At 36.4% G+C, this 26151-nt stretch overlaps 3 protein-coding genes across 6 annotated transcripts; 2 read left to right on the forward strand and 1 right to left on the reverse strand.

Moving 5' to 3' along the window:
* The first annotated feature begins 631 nt into the window (after positions 1–631).
* farsa (phenylalanyl-tRNA synthetase subunit alpha) lies at positions 632–9887 on the forward strand. Of its 2 annotated transcripts, none has more exons than XM_083566357.1 (14): positions 632–871; positions 1354–1491; positions 1872–1970; positions 2096–2214; positions 5282–5374; positions 5967–6095; positions 6222–6337; positions 6414–6498; positions 6709–6808; positions 7319–7487; positions 7635–7712; positions 8425–8539; positions 9091–9752; positions 9810–9887. In XM_083566357.1, the coding sequence occupies exons 1-13, from the start codon at positions 725–727 to the stop codon at positions 9194–9196; spliced, it is 1494 nt and encodes a 497-aa protein (XP_083422483.1). In that variant the 5' UTR covers positions 632–724; the 3' UTR covers positions 9197–9752; positions 9810–9887. The 2 variants fall into 2 exon arrangements, with proteins under 2 accessions (XP_083422483.1, XP_083422482.1); XM_083566356.1 differs by having other exon boundaries at positions 9814–9887.
* Positions 9888–10030: 143 nt separating this feature from the next.
* On the reverse strand, positions 10031–13356 carry LOC310740032 (uncharacterized protein). The gene is made up of 4 exons (XM_083566358.1): positions 13260–13356; positions 12817–13135; positions 10543–11726; positions 10031–10250 (listed from the first exon to the last, which is right to left on the reverse strand). Exons 2-3 carry the CDS (start codon positions 13043–13045, stop codon positions 11416–11418), a joined length of 540 nt encoding a protein of 179 aa, XP_083422484.1. The 5' UTR covers positions 13046–13135; positions 13260–13356; the 3' UTR covers positions 10031–10250; positions 10543–11415.
* An 8063-nt stretch (positions 13357–21419) lies between these two features.
* On the forward strand, positions 21420–24792 carry syce2 (synaptonemal complex central element protein 2). 3 transcript variants are annotated; one of them, XM_083565633.1, is made up of 5 exons: positions 21420–21552; positions 21941–22037; positions 22171–22265; positions 23118–23313; positions 23996–24792. In XM_083565633.1, the coding sequence occupies exons 2-5, from the start codon at positions 21957–21959 to the stop codon at positions 24188–24190; spliced, it is 567 nt and encodes a 188-aa protein (XP_083421759.1). In that variant the 5' UTR covers positions 21420–21552; positions 21941–21956; the 3' UTR covers positions 24191–24792. The 3 variants fall into 3 exon arrangements, with proteins under 3 accessions (XP_083421759.1, XP_083421758.1, XP_083421760.1); XM_083565632.1 differs by having other exon boundaries at positions 21494–21604; XM_083565634.1 differs by having other exon boundaries at positions 21496–21552; positions 21945–22037.
* Positions 24793–26151: the final 1359 nt, after the last annotated feature.

The raw sequence follows: 26151 nt of genomic DNA on the forward strand, positions 1-26151 counted from the left end.
CTACAGAACAGATAAATAGCAAATAATACAATTAGCTCTTACAAACATAAACATGAATAGCCATTTATAAGAAAAACCTTTTGTGATGTCACACAATGATGTCACAGATGTGAGTGTCATGTGACACTGACGTATCACATGACATAAGTGATACCAACACATTAAAACACTTCTTCACAGTTAAATAGATAACCCACGTATTAATGCATATACACTTTAAACAAATTAAACATAGTACCTTGTTCCCTTTACAGCTAGGTGCTTAATTATCACTTGCTTTCCTTGAGAACCTTGTACGATTTCAGAGCATTTTAGCGACCTTTCCTTTTCCATGTGTGCGTCACACTAACTAGTGGGGGCGGAGTTAAAGGACTATACCGTGTGGGGGCGGAGTTAAAGGACTATACCATATGGGGGCGGAAGAGATCAAACAAAATGAAGCTCAAAAGGATCACCTTATTTACTATTTTCTTAGAGTTAGTTACAGTGTATACAGTTTAAACTATTTAAAAGAATAATTTAATTATCCGAAGCAGCATTTAAACTAGAATTAGAAAATGGAAACAACGTTTCTAAGTGGAAATTTAAATACTTGTTTTGTACTGAATGCCTTTTGAACTGAGAAGAAAACTAGAACAGTTTTGGGAAGTGTGTGCGTGAGTGTGCCCCGTCGACGTCACATCCGGTCTCTCCCTCTCCCCGAGAAGCAGCGGAAGCTTTAAGCATGGCGGACACCGGTGTATTAGAATCGCTGTTGCGGCTGGTGGAAAAGGTTGACGGTGGTATTGACAGTCAAGACGTGGCTGTCAGTCTCTCGGTGGACCACCAGGTCGTTGTTGGGGCCGTGAAGAGTATTCAGGCTCTGGGAGAGGTACGTTTCCCTATGTAGTTCTAAAGGAAGCTAAGCTAGCATAGCATGCTTTCATTCATGGACTGATGCAATAGCTGCGCAAATGCCTTGATTCATTAGTTGCGTGTGCTACGAAGCAGTGGCAATCACTTCCGGGAAAACAAAAACTGTATACTGACTAATAGGTAAAGCAATAATGTATAATTATTAATAGTGATGAGCAGTTTAGTGATTGACCTGTGTACCTCACAGCTTGGTTTACTGTATGTGCACTGAATTAAAGGGGATGTGATCCCCTTTGAAGGGGCTCAGTCAGTGATGGGTTTGTGTTCTGCTCAGATGTACATTGTCTCAGGCAGTTATGTATTTTCTTTTATCAGCTTGACTGACACATCATTTGATATTACTATGTAATGGCAGCTTAACTTACTACTGCAGTGTATAATGTGTTATTGCTGTTGTCCTGCTTAGGCCTGTAACGTTTGGTGTCAATGTATTTGCAGGTTATTGATGCAAAACAGCGCTCCTCCAAGCACTGGGAGTTGACCGGAGAAGGAAGTGAGATAGCCGAGCAGGGAAGCCATGAAGCCCGGGTGTTTAACGCCATCCCCAAAGAAGGATTGCCTCAGAGTCAGCTCATGGTGAGCAAAGAGTGGAAAGACTGAATGAACCACCACAATCATGGATATATACATTACATGTGACAAAGAGATACAAAGAGATGGTCAAGTCAGGCATTCTGATAAAATATACACTGCTTCTCAATATACACAATACACTCTTTTAAGAAGCCTTTCTACTAAGTAATGAAGTGTTGAATTTTCCCCTTCAGTCACTGGGTGTGATGGTCTGGTGTCTGCATACTTTTGACCTTTTAGTTTGCGTTAAATACTAATATATATATATATATATATATATATAATTATACAATGTTATATTGTTACATATATATCATTTTATTATTTTTTTTTTTTTCTTTTTTTAAACACATTTTATTACTCTCTTTTTTCTCTTGCTACAGAAACTGGCCAGTGGGAAAGTGGGCTTTAGCAAGGCCATGTCCAACAAATGGATCTGTGTGGATAAAGGTCATGAGGGAGGCCCCAGAGTCTTTAGGACGGTGGGTTTGTTTTGGCACTAATACAAAAATCTTTTTAGCTGCCAGCAATTGCTGCAAGTTTCCACTCAGTAGAATGTGGTAGGTGGTGACAGCCTGTATTCTAATAGTGCTTGTGCATATTACAGGTGGAAAGCATCGAGGATTCTGTGAGAGGGAAACTGCAGCTAGTGCAGAAGGGCCAGTCATCTCAACTGGAGGAGAAAGAGAAGAATGAACTGAAGAAACGAAAGCTGCTCACTGAGGTGTAAGTGGAACAGTTCTCCCAATTAAGTTATCTATTAAGTAGAAAATAATATATTCTTGGAACCTTTTTTTTTTTTTTTTTTTTTAGATCTGGGGAAAAAATAAAATAAATAAATATATATATATATATATACATACATACATACATACATACATATGATTATCTCACAAAAGTGCGTACACCTTTCAGCAACCATTTAACTTTAATCTTCTCAAAGGACAATAATATAGAAATAATACTTGGATATATTTTAGAGAAGTCAATGTGCAGCTTGTATAACAGTACAGGTTTACTGTCCTCTGAAAGTAACTCAACCTACAGCCATTATTGTTAAAATAACTGCCAACATACATCATGTATCTTGTATTAGAGCAGTTAAAATTAGGTGCTTTTAAGTACATGTCTCTCATACTGACAACTGTATGTTCAACATGGTACCTCATGGAAAAGAACTCTCTGAGGATTTGAAAATTAGATGTTGCTCTCCACAAAGAGGGCCTGTGCTATAAGAAGATCGGTAACACACTAAAACTCAGTTACAGTACAGTGGCCACTTAGAACAGGCCTCACAAGGGTTGGTCAAAGTAGTTGAGTCCACTTGCTGTGCGTGCAGAAGCTGGCTTCAAAAAACACGCATGAATGCTGCCAGCATTGCTTTAGAGGTTGCAGAAGCGGAAGGTCTGCCTGTCAGTGCTCAGAACATATGCCATATGCCCTGGTGAGAAAATTGTGTCTTGCCTGCAGTCAAGCATGGTGGTGCTGCAGGTACTGGGAGCCGAGGTTCATTAAGAAAAGCTTGGATTCCAACATGTACTGAAGAACAACATGCTGTCCTCTCTTCAGAAACTGGGCCGAACGGCAGTTTTCCATCATGAAAACAACCCAAAACACACCGCCAAGATGACAACTGCCTTGCTGAGGAAGCTGATGGTAAAGGTGATTGATTGGCCAAGTACATCTCCAGACCTGAACTCTATTGTACACCTGTGGGGATCCTTAAGCGGAAGGTGTGTCTAACATCCAGCAGCTCAGTGATGTCATTATGGAGGAGTGGAAGAGGATCAGAGCAACAACCTGTGCAGTTCTGGTAAATTCCATGCCCGGGAGGATTAGCACACAAAATATTGACATTTTAAACACAGTTTTGACATGTTCACGTAGGATGTACTCACTGTTGTTGCCAGTTATTTAGACAATAATGGCTGTATGTTGAGTTATTTTCAGAAGACAGTAAATCTGTACTGCTATACAAGCTGCACATTGACTACTCTAAATTATATCCAAGGTACATTTCTATAGTCTTTTCCCTTGAGAATATATAATAAAATGGTTGCTGAAATTTGAGGGTGTACTAGCTTTTTGTTATATATATATATACATATATATATATAATGTATATATATGTGTATATATATATATATATATATATATATATATATATATATATATATATATATATATATATATATAATGTATATATATATGTATGTGTGTATATATATAATTTGATAGTAATTTGCATGTAACAGATAGTTGCATGTAACAGTTTCAATTATTAGATTGTAGAAGTGTTGTTTGCATATTCTCATACTTTTGAGACAGCAGATGGCGCTAATCTTATCTTGTGTCGCATACTGCCATCAGACACTAAAACGTCAAGTAAATGTACTACTGTAGACTGTCCCAAAAGTTAAGGTAAAAAAAAATCCTTTCTGTTGAGATTAAAAATTAGTACTAACATAAGCATATGTAGCAGAATTGCAGAAAGTAGTATTTTATTATTATTTTTATTATTTTTTAAGGAGTATTATTTAAAAATAAAATTTCATTAAAAGTTATTTTAGGATCTTAACATGTTTTTGTATTATCTCATATGTTACACAACATTTATATGTATTTACCTGTGCTTTATTTCTGTAATTTTATATGATTTCACCTCTTGCTTTATGTCTAAAGTAATCACAGCCCATATGAGTTGGACTTGACCGCTGCATATAAAACAACCCAGCTCACCTATTTGGCTTGAATAACACTGGTTTAATTAATACCGTGTATGAAAAACGTCACAGGATCTATCCTCTTGTATTTGTGGATAGGGAGGTCAGTAGGCAGGAGGTAGATCAGTCGTTAAGATTTTGGACCCCTGGTTGAAATGTTGAGTTCAAACCCCAGCACTGCCATGGTGTTGCTTCTGGGCTCTTAAGCAAAGCCCTTGAATCTCAGCTGCTCTGTTGTGTAAATAAGGTAACTGTAAGTTGCTCAGGATAAGCGCATCTAATAAAGGCATAAATGTAAATGTGGTACAAACTGTATTTTTGTTTTGCCACTTGAATGATACATCATTCACACAAGGTATTGATATACTCAATATATTCTTAGTTCAGTAATGCATTCAGTTTAAAGGCACAGTGAATGTAGCTCAGATTTATAAGAGTAGGAATAAGCCTTTGTTTGGTGTGTGTCTGTGTCTGTGTGTGTGTGTCTGTGTGTGTGTGTGTGTGTGTGTGTGTGTGTGTGTGTGTGTGTGTGTGTGTGTGTGTGTGTGTGGCCTAGCTGGCCTGGGTCCAGCTGCACGGCTTTGCCTGGCTCTGGTAAATTTAATATCACAAATGGATGCACCGCAGAGTACAGATCGCTCTTTTGATTCAATTTGTCCATGGCATTACTGTGAACTGCATCTTGTATGGTCTTTTAGATAAAGTCCTCTCATTGTAATGAAGACCGAGCTCTTGTGTGCATACTGTGATGTTCTGTGGTTGTATTAGGAGATTTAGGGCATTTCTGATGTAGGCATAGAACATTTTCTTCTGTAAATGTGTAAAATGTTCCCCATGCTTATGTTCATCAGGTACTATATATCAAAATAAGCTTGTTGGTTGTGCTCAAACTGAATTGGTCTTCTTTCTGCTAGTATGAAGATTCCTCGAACATGGTCTTGTCCTTGTACAGCATGAATGTCTGTGTAGAGAATGAGTGCACTTAATACATGAATTAAACCTCAAATTAGATACACTGATCTGTATTGGCCTGGTTGATATGCTTATGTTTAAAACGTTTGGATTTTCAGGACAGTAAAGTCCTACTGGATCACCAAAGGCAGCAATTTCAGCACCACTATCACCAAACAGGAGACTGAACTCACTCCAGAGATGATTGCTAGGTGAGCTGTTCACCATCAGACATCACAAAAGAAGAATACATCAGTTTGATGGTTGTTGCTGTAGTGATTGCGATCAAAAGAAAAACAACCAATTAATTTATTTGCTATTTTTTTACAAAGACTTGTTCTAATACTTTTGATCACCTAACCATTGTGGTTTGTAAGGGTCCATTTTTGAAGTTTTTTACCACATTTCTATGATAAAATCAAGAAAACTGAAATAGAAAATAAAACATTTAGTCTTCATGTTCTAATACTTGGTGCGGTATACATTCTTTTATATATTCATTTTATATAATTTACATTGTTTCTATTTCCTCTCTTCTGTACCCTTTTCTTATTGTTTTCAATTGTTTGTGTGTAATCTGAACGTTGTACTGAACATTTGACAACTCTCCTGTTTTTGTATTTAAGATACTTGCAGCATGATACTTGTCAGCTCTTTTTGTTAGCACCCAATGACTGAATTGTTAGTGTCAGATGAAACAAAGGAACTTTTGTTTTAGTCACTTTCAGCTGATCTAAGAATATGACCATAAACTAGGGTTCAGGCATGTTATTCAAAAACACATTTATTTCTCTCTCGTTTCAGTGGAAGTTGGAAAGACAAAAAGTTCAAGCCCTATAACTTCGAGGCAATGGGTGTGGCTCCAGACTGTGGCCATTTGCACCCTCTGATGAAGGTGCGCACGCAGTTCAGACAGATCTTCCTGGAAATGGGGTCAGTTCCACCAAAGATTGCTTGTTTTTAGTCAGGGTATACTCTGTTACCTTTTACATTTGTTGTAATTGTCCTACAAGTGTTTTTGTAATGCAAGTATTTTACATAATGAACTGCTCTTTGCAGGTTCACAGAGATGCCCACCAATAACTTCATCGAGAGCTCTTTCTGGAACTTTGACTCTCTGTTCCAGCCCCAGCAGCACCCTGCTAGAGATCAGCATGACACCTTCTTCCTGTCTGGTAGGATTTCTATTTAGATCTGTTTCAGTGTAGGTCATGCTGATTGACCAAATGACTGAAATAATTGTGATTTCAGATCCAGCAGTAGCTCATAAATTTCCCCAAGAATACCTAGAAAGGGTGAAGAAGGTCCATTCAGAGGGAGGATATGGATCACAGGGGTGAGTTATGTATTCTTTATAAAAAATAGTACCTATACCTACTGACCTATATGTATAAAGCTGAGCTATATACATTTAACAAATGAAGGAAGAAAGAAAACATCACAATGTGGTCTGTAATTAATTAATTAATTTGACTTCCTGTTTAATTGTATATCATTTTCAGTGGGTTTTGATGGGCTTTTTCCCACTTAATGTTAACTGTCACAGGTACAAATATGACTGGAAAATTGAAGAAGCTCAGAAGAACATCCTCCGTACACACACAACAGCTGTGAGCGCACGCATGCTTTACAAACTAGCCCAGCAGGTAAACACTCATTTCCATTTACGCTCCACATGCTTAGATTTATATCCGTTCTTCAAAACACTCACACGAATAAGGTTAAACCACAGTAGTGTGTGTGTGAGCTACATTAGTGCATTATATTATAAACAGCATTGTTGAATTCTCAATTCTAATTGTATAGAAGGTGTTGCTAGTTCATAGTTGCTACAAATTAAAGCGTCAATAGGTTGTAACTGTAACTATAAGAAGTATGGCATGTTCCTGTCTTGTACGAAGAATAAAACTGCAGGTCATGCTGTTATAGTAAAATGCTCAATATAAGAGCATTATGCCAGAGATGTTTTATTCTTTGAAATTTGGTATTTTCTAATAAGGATGTTCTTGACTTGTCATGTGTTTAGGATTTTAAAAGGATGTAGAATATTTTATACCACTTCTCTATACTGGTTTAAAATTGTATTCGTTTTAGATCTGTTTCAGTGTAATGTTGAACCTCTACACTCATGTCGTTTGTGTCTACCCATTAATCAGGAGAAATTCACACCAGTGAAGTACTTCTCTATAGACCGCGTGTTCCGCAACGAGACTCTGGACGCCACTCACCTGGCTGAGTTTCATCAGATTGAGGGCGTGGTGGCTGATTACGGCCTGACCCTGGGTGACCTGATGGGGATTCTGCATCAGTTCTTCACCAAACTCGGTTAGTTCTACTTCAAGCTCTTTCTAATAAGCTGAATGGCCGCTATACAAAAATGCAGGAGCGAGTTCTAGAACTTGATCAGATTATTTAGTAGCAGTGCTTCTTTAAAAAATTGTATTTAAAATGTCATGCCATTCTATCTTTCAGGAATCACTAAATTGCGTTTTAAGCCAGCCTACAACCCTTACACTGAGCCCAGCATGGAGGTGTTCAGCTATCATGAAGGTAAGCAAGACTGGAATGTTTCCAGGTGTACTCTATCACATTTCAATTACAGCGAGACAACAATTCGACCCTGAATCGACCCAATTGCAGGAAGTGAACCAAATGTGCCATGTATTTTTGGTTGTGGGCAACACAATGCTTGGTAATTAATAATTTTTTTTAATTAATGCTATTAATAATGTTATTGGTCTTAGTCTGACTAACGGACATGCTTATGGTTTCTTCTTACTAAACAACAAAACACTAAAACTAAACAGAATGGTAGAATCAGTTCCTGTTTTCTCCACACTGCATAGACCAGTGATGCAAACTGTGAAATGGTTTTGATATTTCAGTTTGTGGCAAAAACAAAGCAGCAAAATAGCACAACTTAAGATTGCCTTTTTTTTAAATGGGTTTTGCTTTGTTTCACAAAAATGATGTTAATATTTAAATTTGTTGCAGAAACGTGAGCAATTTCACGCTATAAGCCCTCACTGATTGCATTGAGCAGGGTACCATTAAAACGCATGTTAAAAAAAAGCTGCACTCAACATTTTTTGCTTGACACTATATTAATTGTATATAAAACATGCTTTTGTAATTGCTTGTTAGTTTTACAACGATGGGAAGAAAGGTCATTCTGTGAAGCTTTTCAGCAATCAATGCAAGTATCCCCAACCCAGTAAGTCCTGCAGAAAGCTGATACTCTGTCTCTCTGTCTCACAATTAGGTCTGAAGAAATGGGTAGAGGTTGGAAACTCTGGGGTTTTTAGACCCGAAATGCTGCTGCCTATGGGTTTACCGGAGGATGTGTCAGTCATCGCCTGGGGACTTTCTTTGGAGCGGTAAGTTTTAACTAGAGATGGTACACATCTGAAATTTAAACCCAGAATCTGTGTCGGAGGCGGAGAAGCGAAAAAGAAAAAATAGATCGGATATCAGGCAGTGGTACCAGGTATATGATTCTATTGCAAAAGTTCAAATTGGATTTGGAAAAGGAAATTATTCTCAAGCAAATATGTTCTGCATGAAAAAAGGATCAGTATTTTGATTGCTTTTTAAATTTAATAGCATAATAGATTAACATGGGACTGGGCAATCAAGCTTTAAATTAACAAATAAGATGTATAATACAATTCTTGATGGGTCCACTGCTTTGTTAAGAGTAGAAAGTTCCATATATAACCCTATATAACCATGTAACATTTTCTAATCAGGCTTGAGTCTGGCAGCTTGACAGAATCCAGCTGTGTTTGATTTCACCCCTACAATCTCAAGAACACAAAAACACCAACATGTTTGTCCTACTTTGAAATCGCTTCAGACAGGGATCGCTATGTCCTTTAACTCGAGTTTGATTGTGTGTGTAAATTGAAGTTGGTTCCTCTCACCACAGGCCCACCATGATCAAGTACGGCATCAACAACATCCGTGAGCTTGTGGGGCACAAAGTAAATCTGCAGATGGTGTACGACAGTCCAGTGTGTCGTCTGGACTCTTAAACTGCAACCAGGAACAATCACAGGAAGGAAAATCTGTCTCTTAGAAGCCTCTCGTTCACAAATCTCATGGATTTATCCAATCGTCCTGGATCAGTCCACATTGCCACGCCGGTGACGTACACTCTGCTGGGGTCCACTTTCAGTATCTCACTGATTAAGAGACTATGTTGGGCTCTGACTCTGAGAGTGGAAAAAAAAAAATATGACACACTTTAGGTAAAGCTGTCAGCTATGAAATACGTTTATATATTCCCCATACGGTGCAGTTCTCCTCTCAATACTGCATGCACTCAGAGTTACTGTTAATACTGATTATATGATTAGCATTCTGACTGTCAGCAGCATGTCTGTATGTGTTTTATTATTGATTTAGTGCTTATATTTAATGAAGTACTATTTGCTCTGGCCCACGTCTCGTAACTATAATGCTGATATTCATTCACAGGTCATTATTGCAAATATACCAGCTAAAAGGGAAACATTTATGTTGTAAAAATAATTAATTAAAACTGTTTAAAAAATTGAATTTTAGTGATTTTATATGCTCAGTGAGTGAGTGAGTGAGTGAGTGAGTGAGTGAGTGAGTGAGTGAGTGAGTGAGTGAGTGAGTGAGTGAGTGAGTGAGTGAGTGAGTGAGTGAATGAATGTTTTTACTTAAAGGTTACTTGTGTAATTAAAGAGCTTAAATATCCCCCTTCTAATCTGTCAATGTCTTTACATCTGAAGAAGCTTAGCGTGTGTGGTGACGTTTGCTTGAGGGATGCAAGCCGTCACATGGCTTAATGCGTGACCGTTTATCTTAAATGTTTACATCCATCAACAGTTTTAAGACATAGATACCCGACCTACAAGACAGGGGTAATGCTGAGGTAAAAAAAACATTTTTGCTTTCAAAATACACTTCTCGCTGGTATTTCTTTCCTTACCTGACTATATATCTGACCATTTCAGGTAAAAAAAAAATAAATAATAATAATCCTGCTAATGACACGTTTATTAACAAGTGAATACATAGCTGCAAATTTAGGTGATATGTTGCAATCTCTGATTTTCACTAACCCATTCTTAATAATAATAATAATAATAATAATAATGGAATAGCCAGAATAGAATAGCCTTTATTTGTCACATATACATTACAGCACAGTGAAATGTTGTTCTTCGCATATCCCAGCTTGCTTGGAAGCTGGGGTCAGAGCACAGGGTCGGCCATTATACAGCGCCCCTGGAGCACACAGAGGGTTAAGGGCCTTGCTCAAGGGCCCAAGAGTGGCAGCTTGGCAATACCGGGGCTTGAACCCCCGACCTTCCGATCAGTAATCCAGCGCCTTAACCACTGGAGCCACCACTCCCCCTCTTTGAACGGAGCTCGTTTAAACCTGATTTCTTACCATTTCAAAAACACTTAAGACTCATGAGCAGTCTGAATCTCAATGGTGCTTTTTAGGTGGGAGTGATGGCATACCATTGTCAATCACAATGACAAAAGCCAACTGCCAGCATCTGAGAGCTTTTTTTTTATTTATTTTTTTGCAGACAAGGGCAGAAAGCCCTTAATTACAAGTGTGTTACACAGCATGCATATATTCAAAAATAAATGGTTGGCAACTTTCCTTTATCTTGGAGAAAGCATGTTCAAGCCTTCACCATCTCCAGTTGGTAGTCATGTGATAGAGACCTGACTAGTGGATGACAAAGTTGATCTCGTCATCCTAAAGACACCTTGATGTAAAAAGATTTCTCTTTGAGTTTGTCTGAGTCGTTGACCAAGTTTACAGATGACACCCATTTGAAAGGTCAGGCTTGGGGTTGTGTGGTACACACCAACGAGAGCACAAGGAAGAAAATAATTTAAAGGATAAGTCTTAAATTAAATCAGTTTGCTAATCCTTACTTATTTGGCAACGTTTTAATGGGTAGTTTGCACAAAAAAATCTTGGATCAATAACTTTAAAAAAACAACGAAAATGACTGACTATTTTCATTAAATAGATCCAGGTATAGGAATTCCAGGAAAAATGAATGTTGACAAATCAATTTATTTGTTGAAGGTAAAGTTAAAATTGGTACTCTTTGCTCTTTCTGTGTGGATGCTCCATTTTTGGAAACTCCATCATAATTAGCCAATAGCTTCCAGTCCAACACGTACTCGGATTATACAGCCATTTGCTTCCCAAAACACACTAGTTGTGAAAAAACGTTGTTGGTTCCATGGTCTTTTATAGATCTTGTGGAATAGAGCAGGTAAAGCCAGGGCTGGGGGGCTGCTCATGACTGTTAGTGGTACTGAGAGAGGTGGGGAGCTGCGAATGTCCTATATGAGGAAAGAAGGATGGGATGTACGGGATAGCAGTCAGCACTAAAGGACTTGTCTGAGGGCTTTCCTTCGGAGTTAATGGGATCACAACATCGTCCTGGTCCCACAGGTGGAAGGCATTGGTTTGGGAGAGAGAAAGTGCAGGGTTAGGGCTGGTGCTTCGTACATTATTTTCTTTCTCCAGCTCATCCTCATTTGGGCCAAGTGCACAGTCTAGAGGGGAAAAAATAAACATATACAGTATGTGGTTGCTAAATAGCAATTGAAAGTTGTTTTGTACTCTTAACAACAACAATAATAATAATGATAAAACTATTATTACATACAACCAGAGTCAAAGTTTGTAGGTAATAATTTAACCTAATGAAATCTCAGAGTTAAACATATTTGTAATACAGGCAAATCAAATTTTTCAACTAATAATAGGTTTAATAGACATTATGACATTATTACTTGACATTGTTTTACACAGAGGGGTTTATGTGGGTTATACAAAATTAATTTTATTGTCAAATATTTTTCATGTTTGCATGATTCATTTATTTCCAAATGTGAATTTAATTGTATTTATTTATTTTTAATGTTTTTTTTCTTTATATAGTTTTCTTTACACATGATTCTTTAATGTTATGTGATTTCAACTGATTAATTTATTATTTTCGTTCATTCATTCGTTTGTTTATTTGTTTTTGTTTTTTAATTGTCACGGTTTATTTTTAAATGTGATTTTACACCAACTTGTAACATCATATGGATACGATATAAAATGATAATGAAATGTATTTTATATTGTTTTATTTAATGTAAAAAAGATAACATTTTATATCATTTGTGATTACTACTTCAGGTAACGATGAACTTTCACGTGTAAAATATCTAAATTATATATAATAATATATATATTAAATATATACAAATATCAAATATAAAATATGTAATTATATAAATAGGATTTATATGTATTTGATTAATTTATAAAGGATCATTCCACTTATTCTACAGGATTCTACAAGTCCTGTGTTTGATTTATGCAGATCAGTGAATCATATATACCTTGATTTTTTTTTGTATGAGTTTTTAAATGTATGAGTTTTGACCTAAATATTGGAACATTATGAATTATAGGAACTGTGACACTAAACAGTAATGCCATAGTGTTGCCAAACAAACAAAAGATATTTTGAAAAAGTTGCTGTTATATAGATAAGCTTTAATCCTCACCATTTTCTCCTCCTCCCTTCTCTAAACCCATGTCGAAAAACCTGGACATCATGACAGCACTGCATGTACCAAGTTTCCTTACCTACTACATCACTGGCCAGGTCTTTGATCAGATGTCCCACTATGGCATATGCCACTGCGACCACCACCAGAGCAGCCATTAACAAATAGAGCACAGCTTTGGGGAGTGGAATCAAGTCCCGGGTTGGTGCCTTGTATTCCTTGTATAAAGCATCCTCAGCAGGAAAGGAGTACTGATAGGCATGTCCAATCTCATCCGTCATGTTGAAACTGGTCATGTTTAGAGACATCAGGCTTTCCTGTCTTGTCCCAAGAAAAACTGCTTCTTCTATGTTTATTACTCCTCGCTAATGCACTCCTTGCAGTGTCAGTCCCATAATCTATAGATATTTACAGATATTCTGTCAGACTCTTATGACTCAACTTCCACTTTAAATTATATAATATAATATAACATAATATATAATATAATATAAAATAAAATATATCAATTTGTGATCTTACCTGCAATGGAAGCATCATCCTGTCCATCCTGTTTTTAATCCTTTAAAAACAAAAATTGAAGATAAATTTCTGAAGATATGTGAATGGCTCTTCTATACCGCACAACTGTTTAAGAGTGCGAACTGCTTGTCCTCTGGTGCGCCTCTTGTGCGCGCCCAGAGCGCCTCCTTACTGCGCATGTGCAGTGGATACTAGGGACGCGCGTTCGGTAACGCGCAGGACTCTAATTAGGCAGTGGACTCCACGAGAGGCGTCTCTCTGAACTGAGGCTTTTCTTCCCTTAGGCATCTGTTTACTCAACTAACTAATCCTTCTGAAAGCGGTGCTTGGTAAAGCTAATCATGACCCATTTAGAAGATACTGTGTAAATCAATTTGTCCATTTGTGTCCAGAAACCATGAACAATTTAGTGAACAAAACTACCTTTTATATAAACGGCTTATGTTTTTATCATATTCGTAATTTATGATTTGATAAAGACTTTATTAATCCAAAATGAAAATTGTCCTGTAACAGCAGTCAGTTCACATATATACAACACAGTAAAAATCAGCAGGAATATAGAAGAATATTAAAGCTACTTTAAATTTAAAGATCACAATGAAAAAGAGGGTAAAATTGTACAACAGTGCGGTCAATTGGAAATCACTTTAAGGTGCATTAAAAAAGTAAAACTTTGCAAAATAATAATATACTATTATTAGCATATACTGATTATATGTGCATGATGATTTATATAACTTAAGTAACTGTACATAAGGTGCACCAGCAAATTGTAATATTAATAAAAAAATAAAGGTACAAATCATATCAGTGCTATTAAGAGATACTTGTCCACTCTATCACTTTCACATTCTGTTTCCTCAGCAAGGAAGTTGTTATCTTGGCGGTGTTTGGGGTCGTTATTATGTTGGAAAACAGCTGTTCGGCCCAGTTTCTGAAGGGAGGGCATCATGTTCTGCTTTAGAATGTCACAGTACATGTTAGAATCCAAGTTTCCCTCAATGAACCCAGTACCAGCAGCACTCATGCAGCCTCAAACCATAATGCTACCACCACCATGCTCGACTATAGGCAAGACACAATTTTTAATACTCCCCACCCGCGTTTTTTTTGGACAATTTTTTTACTTTCACTCATTAAATTTTAACACAAATATCTGTACTTTTCACTTCTTTTTAAAACAGGCTCATTACTTTAGTTTTAATCTATTTGGTGAAGTGTTAATATTCTTTCTTTCGACTGAGAACAGACGTTCTTTATCACCTGATCATCATCATCTTCTCTCTGCTTGTGTTCTATATGGTGGATGTTCAGCCTGGGTACATTCTTTAGGTAACACATTTTTTTATTCGTTTTGTATTGATATATTAATTAAGGCTGTCAAAATGCAAATTCATTTTAATGACACTGGTTTTATTAACGCGCGATGAATGCAGTGTGCATTTCTGTTTGACCATTTTGAATAAAAATATGAATAAATAAATAAAAATAAAACAAAAGTAAACCCTTCAGCGCAACATATTTACGACGTCCTTTCTTTACTCAAATAATGAATATAAATAAATAAATAAATACTGAAAAATTATTTTTAATTAGTAAACATTTCTTTTACTGATGCGCCAATCAGCACCAAAAGCCGCCATGATACACACATTTGGCAATTAAAACAGTCCGTGTGGAAACATAGCAGAAGTCCTGATGTTTGGTGTCCTGATGTTTAAAGTAATTTAAAACACCATAATTACTTTACTTCCCGTGGGCTCACCACCTGCGGGAGGAACCGTAAGGGACGGTGCTGTGAGGATTGGGCAGCAGTCGGAGGCGGGGGCCTGCTTAGACTGCTGCCCCCGCGACCCGGATTACGGATAAGCGGGAGAAAATGAATGAATGAATGAATAATTACTTTAAAACAAAAATACAAAAATCTAAATATTTTGTCTCTGTGTTGAGTATGGTTTTAATAATAAACATCCATATTTATCCATAACATTTTGTTTAATAAATACAGAATAGAAAGATAGTGATGTCAGAGAGGGATATACCTCTCCTGAAAGAACAGATTTATTGTAAAATCTAATTGCAGTTGGCAGAAAAGACTTTCTGTAGCGTTCTTTATTACAACAAAGCTAAAGTATTCTCCTGCTAAAATTTCAAGTCAATTCAATTAATTTTTATTTGCATAGCTGTTTTAACAATGGACATTGTCTCAAAGCAGCTTTACACATAAAAATGGTATTAAAGGTAATAAAAGAAAGTGCTCTTCTGTACAGCCATTAGGTTGTGGAGGGGAGGTGTGGTGTTCTCCTATTAATTTTTTTGTAGCGTCCTACTCTCCACTACCAAATCCAAGCACTCCAGGGGAGTCCTCAATATTGAGCTAACGTTCATGATGGATTTGTTGATTTTCCGAATGTTACTGCTTCTAATGCTGCTGCACCAGCAGATATCAGCAAAGAATATTTGCTGCTGAATGCTATTTGCTTATGTTTTAACCATCATCTCTCATCCTGTCTGAGCTAGCTATTAAGTGACAATTGAGCTCTGAGCAGTATGTCTAATATAAAAGAGGTTGGTTCATTCTTGGTTGTTCGAGAACAGCAAAGGCAGGGATGAAAAGTATACTGTGTGATTGATTTACTCAAATGATAAAGGATCTCTTTCAGTCTCCCATATTATTGTAGATCGGGCCACTCCAGAATCCCTTGGAGATGATCTTTTAGGAGTTAAAGGCCAAGCAGTCTGGGAGTAGATTTAAAACCCTGCTAAATTTATATGTGGAGAAGCGAGAATTAATTGTTGGTGGTCATTCTTTTTTGATAAAGTCTTTAATTTTAGGATTAATTAAGAACAATAGTTGTAATACATTTTTTTTTTTTTTTTTTTTTTTTATAATTCCTCAATAATGCAAACTTCTATTTTTTACCAGTACAAAGCTTCATCTCTATTTAGATATTCTTTTATAGGCTTGTGTTTTTTATGGAAATACTGAAGAAAAGGATTCGGTTTATGTGCTATTTAAAAGTCAGAACTGACTGCATAAAATCACATCATTAATATCTAAGGGATACTTAGAGTAAAAGGGTTTTAGAGCTTTTGCTATAATCTTGGCTGGACTCTGTCCTGACAAGACTGAACTTAGGCCCCTGCTTTAAATGTAATAATTCTGTCTGTGCATTACATTGTCATTGATCATGTTACATTAAAGCTTGTAAATTAGATTGCACTTTATTAAGTGTTTGGGGACATGATCCTCCACTATCTCTTGACTGTAAGCATTAAGCATTGCTAACTCACAGCTCCAGTGTCCTCGGTTTCCTATTTATCCCACCTCCCAAAAAAAAGCAGGCAGGTGGAGTGGCTAGAATAAATTGAATTATTTCTACTGGGATAGTCTCCAGACACCCTGACCAGGATAATGTGGGTAAATTAAATAAAGGACTGAATGATTGAATAGCCCAATAAATAATAAACAGATATGTTTGCAAAACTACTGCAGAAACAGTGGCCAAAAGACCAAAATATATTCTTGATAGGCACCAGTCAGTTCCACAGACACCAGGGGTCTCAGAACTGAACCCCTGATTTCTGGAGCTGTGAAGTATTTGCAATATGTACTGTACCTCAGTCACAGATCTGCACTGTCATGGATCATCACACTTCCTACCCTGATTTATAACACCTGGAACTTGTCAGCCACAGACTTTATAAACATCGCTCACATGGAGCTCAGATGGAAGCTTTGTTCATTCCTGTGAACATGTCTTTCACCCTCCTAGACACCTTCTTCTATGTGTTGAGATATTTTTTGCGACAGTTTATTATCCTGTTCCTTGTTTATTACTGTGTTATATTTAACTTCTTCCATTAATGTTTAATGCTTGTGGTAAATTGTTTGATTTAATTTTTATTATGGCAAAATATCTTCTCTTTATTCCTATTTTAAATGAACATCAGTTAGTTAATTTAGAGTGTTACATTACAAACCAACCAAGAGAAGTGCCAGCACAAGATTTTAAATAAGAATTACAAAAATATAGAACACAACAATAACATATTTTCTTTTCAAAAGGTATAGTGATATGTAAGGCTTTGTACATATAGAGCAGGCTTTACACAATAAAGAGAGGGCATTTTAATTGACGTTATTTATGTCAGCAGTGAGGTTTACTCTGTTATGTAAATATCAGGTTTTGTCTATTCAGACATCCATTCTGTGTTATTCTATCCCTACTGTGTTCTGCCCTCCTCTATTCCTGTTCCTCTTGTTGCTTTCTATTTTAGTTTTTGCATTCCAGTGAAATTTGGTCTCTAGCTTGACTTTGTCTGTCACTCATGTCGAGGACTGGACTGGGACAAAAAACTCCTATCTCATAAATAATAACCTCATCCACCTTCACCCTCAGCACTGGAGCTCCCCAGGGTTGTGTTCTGAGCCCCCTGCTGTACTCACTGTACACATATGACTGTGTGGCCACTTCCAACTCCACAACCATCATCAAGTTTGCTGACGACACTTTTGTGGTGGGCCTGATCTCCAACAATGACGAGACGGCCTACCTACAGGAGGTTAAAAACCTGCAGAGATGGTGCAAGAAGAATGATAGTGAATGATAGTTGATATTGGACTTCAGCAAGAAGCAGGAGCGGTCATACCATTGCCCATGTCTTTACTACAGTCTTTTTACCCATTTACCGCAAGGGACTCATTCAGTGGGTTTATGATATGAAACCTTTTGCATGTGGTTGTTTTTGTGATGGCCTGATTAACCACCATGACAATGTGAATTTTAGTTTGGATAAACCGACGTGTTTGCAAGTTGAGCGATCTTTAGATAACTATAACACTACAATGGACAGAACATTTAAATCTCCCAATTACCTCAAAATACCATTTTCCTCACATGTCCTTTCCTCATCTCACTTCCCATGGATGCTTGTGCAGTTGAACAGCAGGGAGGATTATCCGTGTTTTGCAAAATGATTTTCTCATTGTTATTAATGTCATGTATTATCATGAACACAGCAGTACAGGGCTTTGTCCATTTAGGGATTACTGCTCTCTATATTCCAGAAGTGCACATTAGGGCCAGCAAGGTATGCACTTCCTATGGAAATGTCCACTCTCTTGTGGATGGTAAGGACAGATGTGGAGTGTAAGTGTTTCAAATTCCTAGTGCAATATCGTAATGTAATTACATAACTCTTGAAGAAGCACTGCTGAAATAACCCATTTATACTAGCTAGCTCTAAAACTCATTCAGGTTACTTAAATACAAAGAAAAAGGATGACAGTATAATAGTCACTGTATGCTAATCTTGCATAAAATCTTAATGCTAGAAACAACAATTATATGTCTATAATTCAAAAGTTATTTATGTAACTTTTATATGTATTATTATTGTTAAATTTCTTCTAAAAATGCATCCTTTGTGGTGATAAACCACATGACCTAACTGTTAGGTCTATCCTTATTAATTAACTATATCATCAATAAATGCTTGATGTAGGATATAGGATTTCTAAATGCCTTACTGCCATGTTATTTTCTTGAAAATGTTTATGATGGAACATTAATACCAACACTTACAAGTTGCCAAAGATGGCCAACATCTCTGGCGTATTGTCACTTATTGTCATTGAGCAGTCACATACTGTACATGCACCCACTTTAGAAAAAAATCTGGAAAAAAAATGTAATTAAATTTTTTCCAGGGATTTTGCATGCATGAAAATTTATCGTGATTTATAGGTGCTTTTTGTACTTAAATTAATGCAACACACAATGGTATACAGAATATAAGGAAATATACAATATATCCATATACAGCAGTCAAAAGTTTTGAACACACCTTTACCTTCATTGTTTTTTATTTATTTTTATCATTGCACATTTATACTGAAAAAATAAATACTATGAATGAACACAGATACTGGAATTATGTAGCAAACAATTCAGAATACGTACTATGCTTTAGATTGCCCAAAGTAGCTCCATTTAGCAACAGCGCACACTCATGGCATTCTCTCATCAGATTCAAAAGGCAATTTCTTGCCTTCTTAATATACTTTAGACCATCAATTGTCTTGTGTAGAGAAAAGGGTGAGTACAGAGTCAATAGGCCGGTTAGTGCTACTATAGCTACTGTACAAATCCATATTAAGGAAAGAGATTATGCACTTGCCAAAATCATCAAACACTATGATGAAACGGCTCTCATGAGAACCATCCCAGGAAAGAAAGACCAACAGCTTTCTCTGCTGCAATGGATAAGTTTATTAACATTACCATCCTCAAAACCTGCAGATTTTAGCACCCCAGATAAAGCCCACATAAATGCTTCTTGGAGTTCAAGTGGCAAACATATTTTTTTAAATGAGCGAGTTAACACCTCTGGGACACTTTTGGGCATTCTGATTTCCTTTAGAGACCATTCCAGGTGACTACTTAATAAATCTAATGAGAGAGAACAAAGAGTGTGCAAAGCTGGCATTAAAAGCAGCTACATTGGACATACATTTGGAAAATATTCAACATGTTCTGTTTGTTTAACACTTTTTTCTTACTACAGAATTCTTGTGTTCTTTAAATGTTGAATGAATTATAAATGTTTCTTTATAATTTAGATGTCCTCAGTATTAATGTACAATTTACAATGGAAATAATAAAAAATAAAGAAAAAACACTGAAGGAGAGACAAATGAACACTATGGGCGACTGCAGCACACCAATCATACATAATTGTCTGCATTAAAAAAAACACAATTTGCCTTCATTTCAAGTCTCTCTTAATGCACATAAAAAATTCCCCAAAATGCACACAAAAAATGGGATCATTTCATTAGATTAGTACTGATGCTTCTGCTAGAGATGATGTATGTGGTTGGTGCAGCTGTGGCTGCAGTGAAAGGAGATTGTTGAATTGTGCTAATTAGTTTTCTTGTTTTAGTAATGGCATTCATTCTCACTGCATGAGACACCTGTCTGTAATGCAGCACTCTGTTACACTGTGTTTCTCTATAATATTGATGGTTTTGAAGACCTGAAGGCCTAGGCCTGGCACTGATATACATACAATGACCTTTACACTCAATAAAGAGCATCACATATTTCCAAAAGAGGTGTGTAAAACATATATACGTGTATAGTCAAGTCAAGTCAAGTTTATTTGTATAGCGCTTTTCACAACAGACATTGTCTCAAAGCAGCTTTACAGAAAACAACAGTGAAGGTGAAGGTGTGCGTTTGTCCCTGATGAGCAGCCGTGGCGACAGTGGCAAGGAAAAACTCCCTTAGATGATATGAGGAAGAAACCTTGAGAGGAACCAGACTCAAAGGGGAACCCATCCTCATATGAGTGACATCAAAAGTTTGGTCATAAATCTTTCAACAATACAGAACAATTTGTGATCATCATAGATCCAGCATCAGCTTCTCCATGCCAGGGCCTTTAAACACTCGGCATCTACTTCTCCATGATCATCCATAGGTCCATAATCTTCACGAGGTGGGACGTGACTGGAGCTGGCCAAACCTCAGGAAGCCTCGGGATGGGGAGAGAAAGAGAAGCAGTGGAGAGGAATTAGCGTAGCTGCTGTTCATGATATTAACAGCACAAGTTGATAATGTGCATGTGATCAGATGTTCTGGAGCACAAGGTTGTGATGTGATGTGTGTGATGTGTGTTATGTGTAGGCTTTGCTAAAAAGATATGTTTTTAATCTGCACTTAAACTGGGAGAGTGTATCTGAACCCCGAACACTGTCAGGAAGACTATTCCAGAGTTTAGGAGCTAAATGTGAAAATGCTCTACCGCCTTTAGTGGACTTTGCTATTCTAGGAACTACTAGAAGCCCAGAGTTTTGAGATCTCAGGGAGCGTGACGGATTGTAGCGTGTTAAAAGACTGGATAGATACATGGGAGCCAAACCATTTAGTGCTTTATAAGTGAGTAGCAGTAGTTTGTAGTCTATTCGAAACTTAACGTGTATATTATAGACGTGAACTATATATACAGTAATACGTTTAAAACCAGGACTGTTCTGATCTAGAAAGGAATTTCATTATTATTTAAAGCGTGGCTCGAATTCTTTTTAGACCATTTTAACAAAGAAGCTTCCTAATTGACTTGCCTACTGGAGCTTGGGGTGGAAAGTGCTGGTGTTAGAAGCGCTCAAAACAATTTCCAGAAAGAGTCGGTTCGTGCGAGTTACAAGAGTCGACACTTCAACCAGAGTGGATGTGTGCGCGCGCGGAATTTTTTGCGAGGCCGTTTGGATATGCGTTTAACGGTAACCTGGTGTGAACTACAACTACAAGCTAATATTATCGTGAACATTTTTGGTATATCAGTTATTGAAAAATATATTCTCATAATGATAAATTAAGATTTCATGTTAGCCAGATTTATATTAATTATGTTTCATTATTTTTATCCAGTTTGTTAATTATTGCTAATTGCTAGCATGCACATTTAGATCCATTTAACTAGCTAAACTAGAGATTTAGCTAGTTAGTTTAGCTTCGGTGGTAAGAGTATAGAAGAATCTGGGTTTTTTTTTTTTACACAATTAATAGCAAGTGTATCCAGATAAATGTAGCCATTTTATGCACATTATGAGGTTAACTGAGCTTTGTTTTGTAGTAACTAGTTCTTTAACTTATTCTTTTTGTATTCAGGTAGGTCTAACAGGCTATGGCTCAGCACTTCTTTGGACAACCAGGTTCTTCCATTCACTCAACAACTAAAGCGACTCATCACCGCGTGTCTGCAAAGGTAGACATTAGACATAAAAGAATGAAAATAAAATAAAACATGAAAAAATTTTATTCAAAATATTACCCAAAGACTCACTGTATGTCCACATGACTAAGTCAAGTGCTATTTTTTCTCATTTACTGTTTTCTAGGTGTCCGAACAAGGTTATGGACATAGTTTAGATCACGACTCATCTGGTGAAACACTGCCATTTGTGTCTCTGGATGACAGCCATGAGCAGCAAAGGTGAACGTTATGATGCTGAAAAACGTGCCACATAATCCAGCACTTGTGAGCATCACTGGGATGTGGTTATCTATCGGATCGACTTGGAAAAATACTGATAATGACATGGATATGATTGAAAGTTACACTTCAGATTTATAACATTCATGCGAATTGCCTTTGCCCTAGTTTTTTTGACCACACAGTCCCAGAATTATCTCAGATTGCGACCATTCAGTTAATTTCACAGAATATGTTTGCTTCTATTAGATTGTGGGTCAGATTTAGAGGTACATTCCTGCTAGAAAAATACTTGAAACATAATAATCTTATAATCTTACAGCAGCATTTATTTATTTGTTTTTAAATTGAAGTTCCTCATTAGATGATGATTATTTTTCAGTTCTGAAAGTAGTGCCAGTCACATCACAGGTTTATATTGAAGTACTGGCTGTAACACGATGTTTTTTCTGTAGCGACACTTAATACTCAGGGACCTTTATAATAAAAGTTTAATCTAGAAAACGGTTTATCGTAAGGAAACGTTCAATTTTTATGTTAAGAGTTAACTATTCCTTTAAGGTTTCCTGTACAGAACAAATCTTCAGGATGGAGTATATCATGATCTCTAATTAACAAGCTGCATTTCTTTTAGAATAACTTTAAAAGGCAGTGAGAGAACAAACAAATATATATTTTTATATAATGACTAGCATGTCTTATTTCTTACATTATAATTGTAACTAACTCACTATAATGAACAGCTGCTATATAAATTAAGATATTATTATTGGTGGTTTAGACATTGACCATATTAAAAAAAAAATTTTATTTCTTTCCTTCTCTCGCTCACTCTCTTTAACGTTTGTAAAGTGAGGATTCAGGCTTTAGCGTCTCACAAAGAAGTTCACCAATACACGAGGTGGATGAGGGTGTTGCCTCCACCCCAACCAACACAAGAATAGATGCCATTGGGAAGAAAGCACAAGACCTTATAGAGAGAATCAACCAGAGTCGGGCAATGGACCAGAAACTCATGAACAACTTTGAGGAGAAGCTTATGAAGCAGGTATTGTTCAGATATAACATCCACATTTTTAATGTTCAGGAAATATTTCTGCTTGCAATAGTAAAATATCTAGCGTTTTAATGTATTATTGTACTACAGAGTTTGCTATGATGCATGTACTTCCAGGCAATAAGGTATAGTGAAACTCCAGCAGCATACAGTATATGGTCTTCTATGTTACTTTGCAGTCTTCTTTTGGGAATGCTTCATTACACATTTATAAGGGCAAGTTGGACCTTAAAGATTTTGTGAAACTCAAGAAAGATCATTTAAAGACAGAAGTAGCAAATCAATGGCTATTAAACACAATATAAGGCAAGTGCTGTGTCATGTCATTGGATCCTCATTTGTCATGCTTTTGGCAAATCAGAAGCAAGCAGAGAATGTCTTGAGTTAAAGAACAGCAAAAAAAAAATTTTTCTTCTGCGACCACTTTATCTAGGTCATTGTTGTGATAAAAAGAATACCAGAGCCAATAAACAGAATATGATGCAGGAACATGCGTTATAATGAAGTTGATTCACTAAACTGCATTCTAACTTGTACAGTAACTCTGCTTAGTGGCCTAATACAAAAGTAAAATCTGCCCAAAAGTCATGTCTTTTAATTCAGAGCATAGTCTACGTGTCTACCCAAGTAGGATTTCTTTCTTTCCACTGTGCTGATGTATGTTATGGTGTAGGTGAGTGAGATGTGCCAGCAGGTGAAGGAGCAGATGTTCGAGTATTATGACAAACACAGCCGAGGGATGGAGACGAAGCTCACAGAGCTCACAGAAGTTTTAGAGCGCAGCAATCAGCTCAGCATTGAGCTCCAGAGAGCCAGCCAGACGCTGGCAGCTATTAACAAAGGGCTGCTACAAACTCCGGGCCAGTAGTTCCAAATTACACGCACTGCACAGTGCTTAAAACACTTCCATAGCACCAGACATATGGCAGCTTAGATACTGTAGTTTCATTTGTTGATATAATAAAAATAGCTTATTACAAAGGTAAACATGTTTAAAACAAACATGTTGTTTAGACAGTGCTGTCAAAAAGACAAAAAAGATATATTAGTCCACCCTGTGTTTTAAACTTGGATTTTGTTTGATTAAAGCTGTACCTATTTACACTGTAACTTGTTTGTTTCCCTTTAATTTTTGTAACAATCCTTTTTACAAAGAGGACCAAATAATCTTTTATATCAGTATACTTAACTCAAAAAAGTATACAAATGATATAGTATAGTAAACATAAAGGGAATACAGATGTCTCTCTAACAGTCCAGATAATTGATATACACATATTAACACTTTAAAATGTTTTGAGCTGCAAATTGCAATTCCTTCTGGAACACTTCATGCTCTTGGTCCTAAACCCTATGAGTTTGTTGAATTCACTTGATTTCATGTGATGAAATATTTTTGTACACAGTTATGCATCAGCTGCAACTGCAAAATTATTATTATTTTTTAAATAAATGTCACGTTTAAGCAGACAACAGAGCATTTTTTTTCAAGCTATAACTCTTGCTATGCAGCATTAGAAATATACTCGATGAAGAGAGTAGACTTGCATGTACTCTTGCATGCTCATAACATAAAAAAACTTCAGATTGTCTAGAATAAATGTGAATTGTGGAGGTATTCGTTACCCATCTAGTTTATTGGAAACACCTGCAGATCTATGCAGTTATCCACCAGCCATCCAATCACTTGGCAGCAGCCCAGTGCACAAAATCAAGCATATACAGGTGCCTTCAGTTAATGCTTACATCAAACATCTACAAAGTGCTGCTCAAATAATGAACTATTCAGCTTAAAGTCTATTGTATGAAAATCCCAGTAGATCAGCAGTGCCTGAAATATAAAAAAAAAAAAAACAATGGACATGTCACACTTGAAGTCACATTTTTCCTCATAGGATGTTTATTGACAACGAATGCTTGTATCTTAATGATGGCAAAAGTACACACATCCTTCACTTAAGTACAAATACTGTTTTAATATACTCTGGTAAAAGCTGAAGTGCTACACTTTTTTACTCAAGATAAAGTAAAGAAGATTGGGCTCTGACATGTACTTAAGTAAAAAGTATCCATTACTACTGGCTGTTTTACTGTCACGCTGGTAACTGGACGTCACTTCATGTTAATATTAGGGCTGTCAATTGATTAAACATTTAATCATGATTCATGGCATGCTTGTCATGAGTGAACTCAACATTAAACTAAACTTAATCATACATTTTTATCTGTTCTAAATGTACCTTAAATTAATATTTTTCAAGTTTTTAATACTCTAATCAACATGGACACTGTATGCAAATGTATGTTTATTATTAGTGAATTTTGAATGAGTATTATTAGGTTTTAAACTAATTATTGTGTTTTAAATTATGTAAATTATCAGGACACCAAAAAGAACCTTTGCTATGTTTCTACACGGACGGTTAATGAGGTGACCCCGGAGAAACTGTACCTCTTCTAACTTTTATATGGATTACCTATTATTTGTTTACTTAACAGTAGACATTTCAAGCTTTCTATTAATATATTTATTATGTCTGCGAGGCAAGTATTCACTGAGATTCAGGTTGTTGTTTATAATAAAAGTAGACCCTTTACAGATTCGAATGATGTATTGCTCTTATCTGTACGATTCAAGTCAAAGTCATTTAAATTTGTTTTGGCATATAAAGGGGAAAAAAGGCCACAATTGTTTTTCTAATACTATCAATTTTTTCAATGAAAAAATTCATAAAGTCCTCACTACTAAACTGTAATGGGAAACATTTTTCAGATAACTGATTTGTTGTTAATTTAGCTACTGTACTGAAAAGGAACCTGGGATTGTTC

The sequence above is a fragment of the Silurus aristotelis genome (assembly GCF_946808225.1).
Source record: "Silurus aristotelis genome assembly, chromosome: 17".
Classification (NCBI taxonomy): domain Eukaryota; kingdom Metazoa; phylum Chordata; class Actinopteri; order Siluriformes; family Siluridae; genus Silurus; species Silurus aristotelis.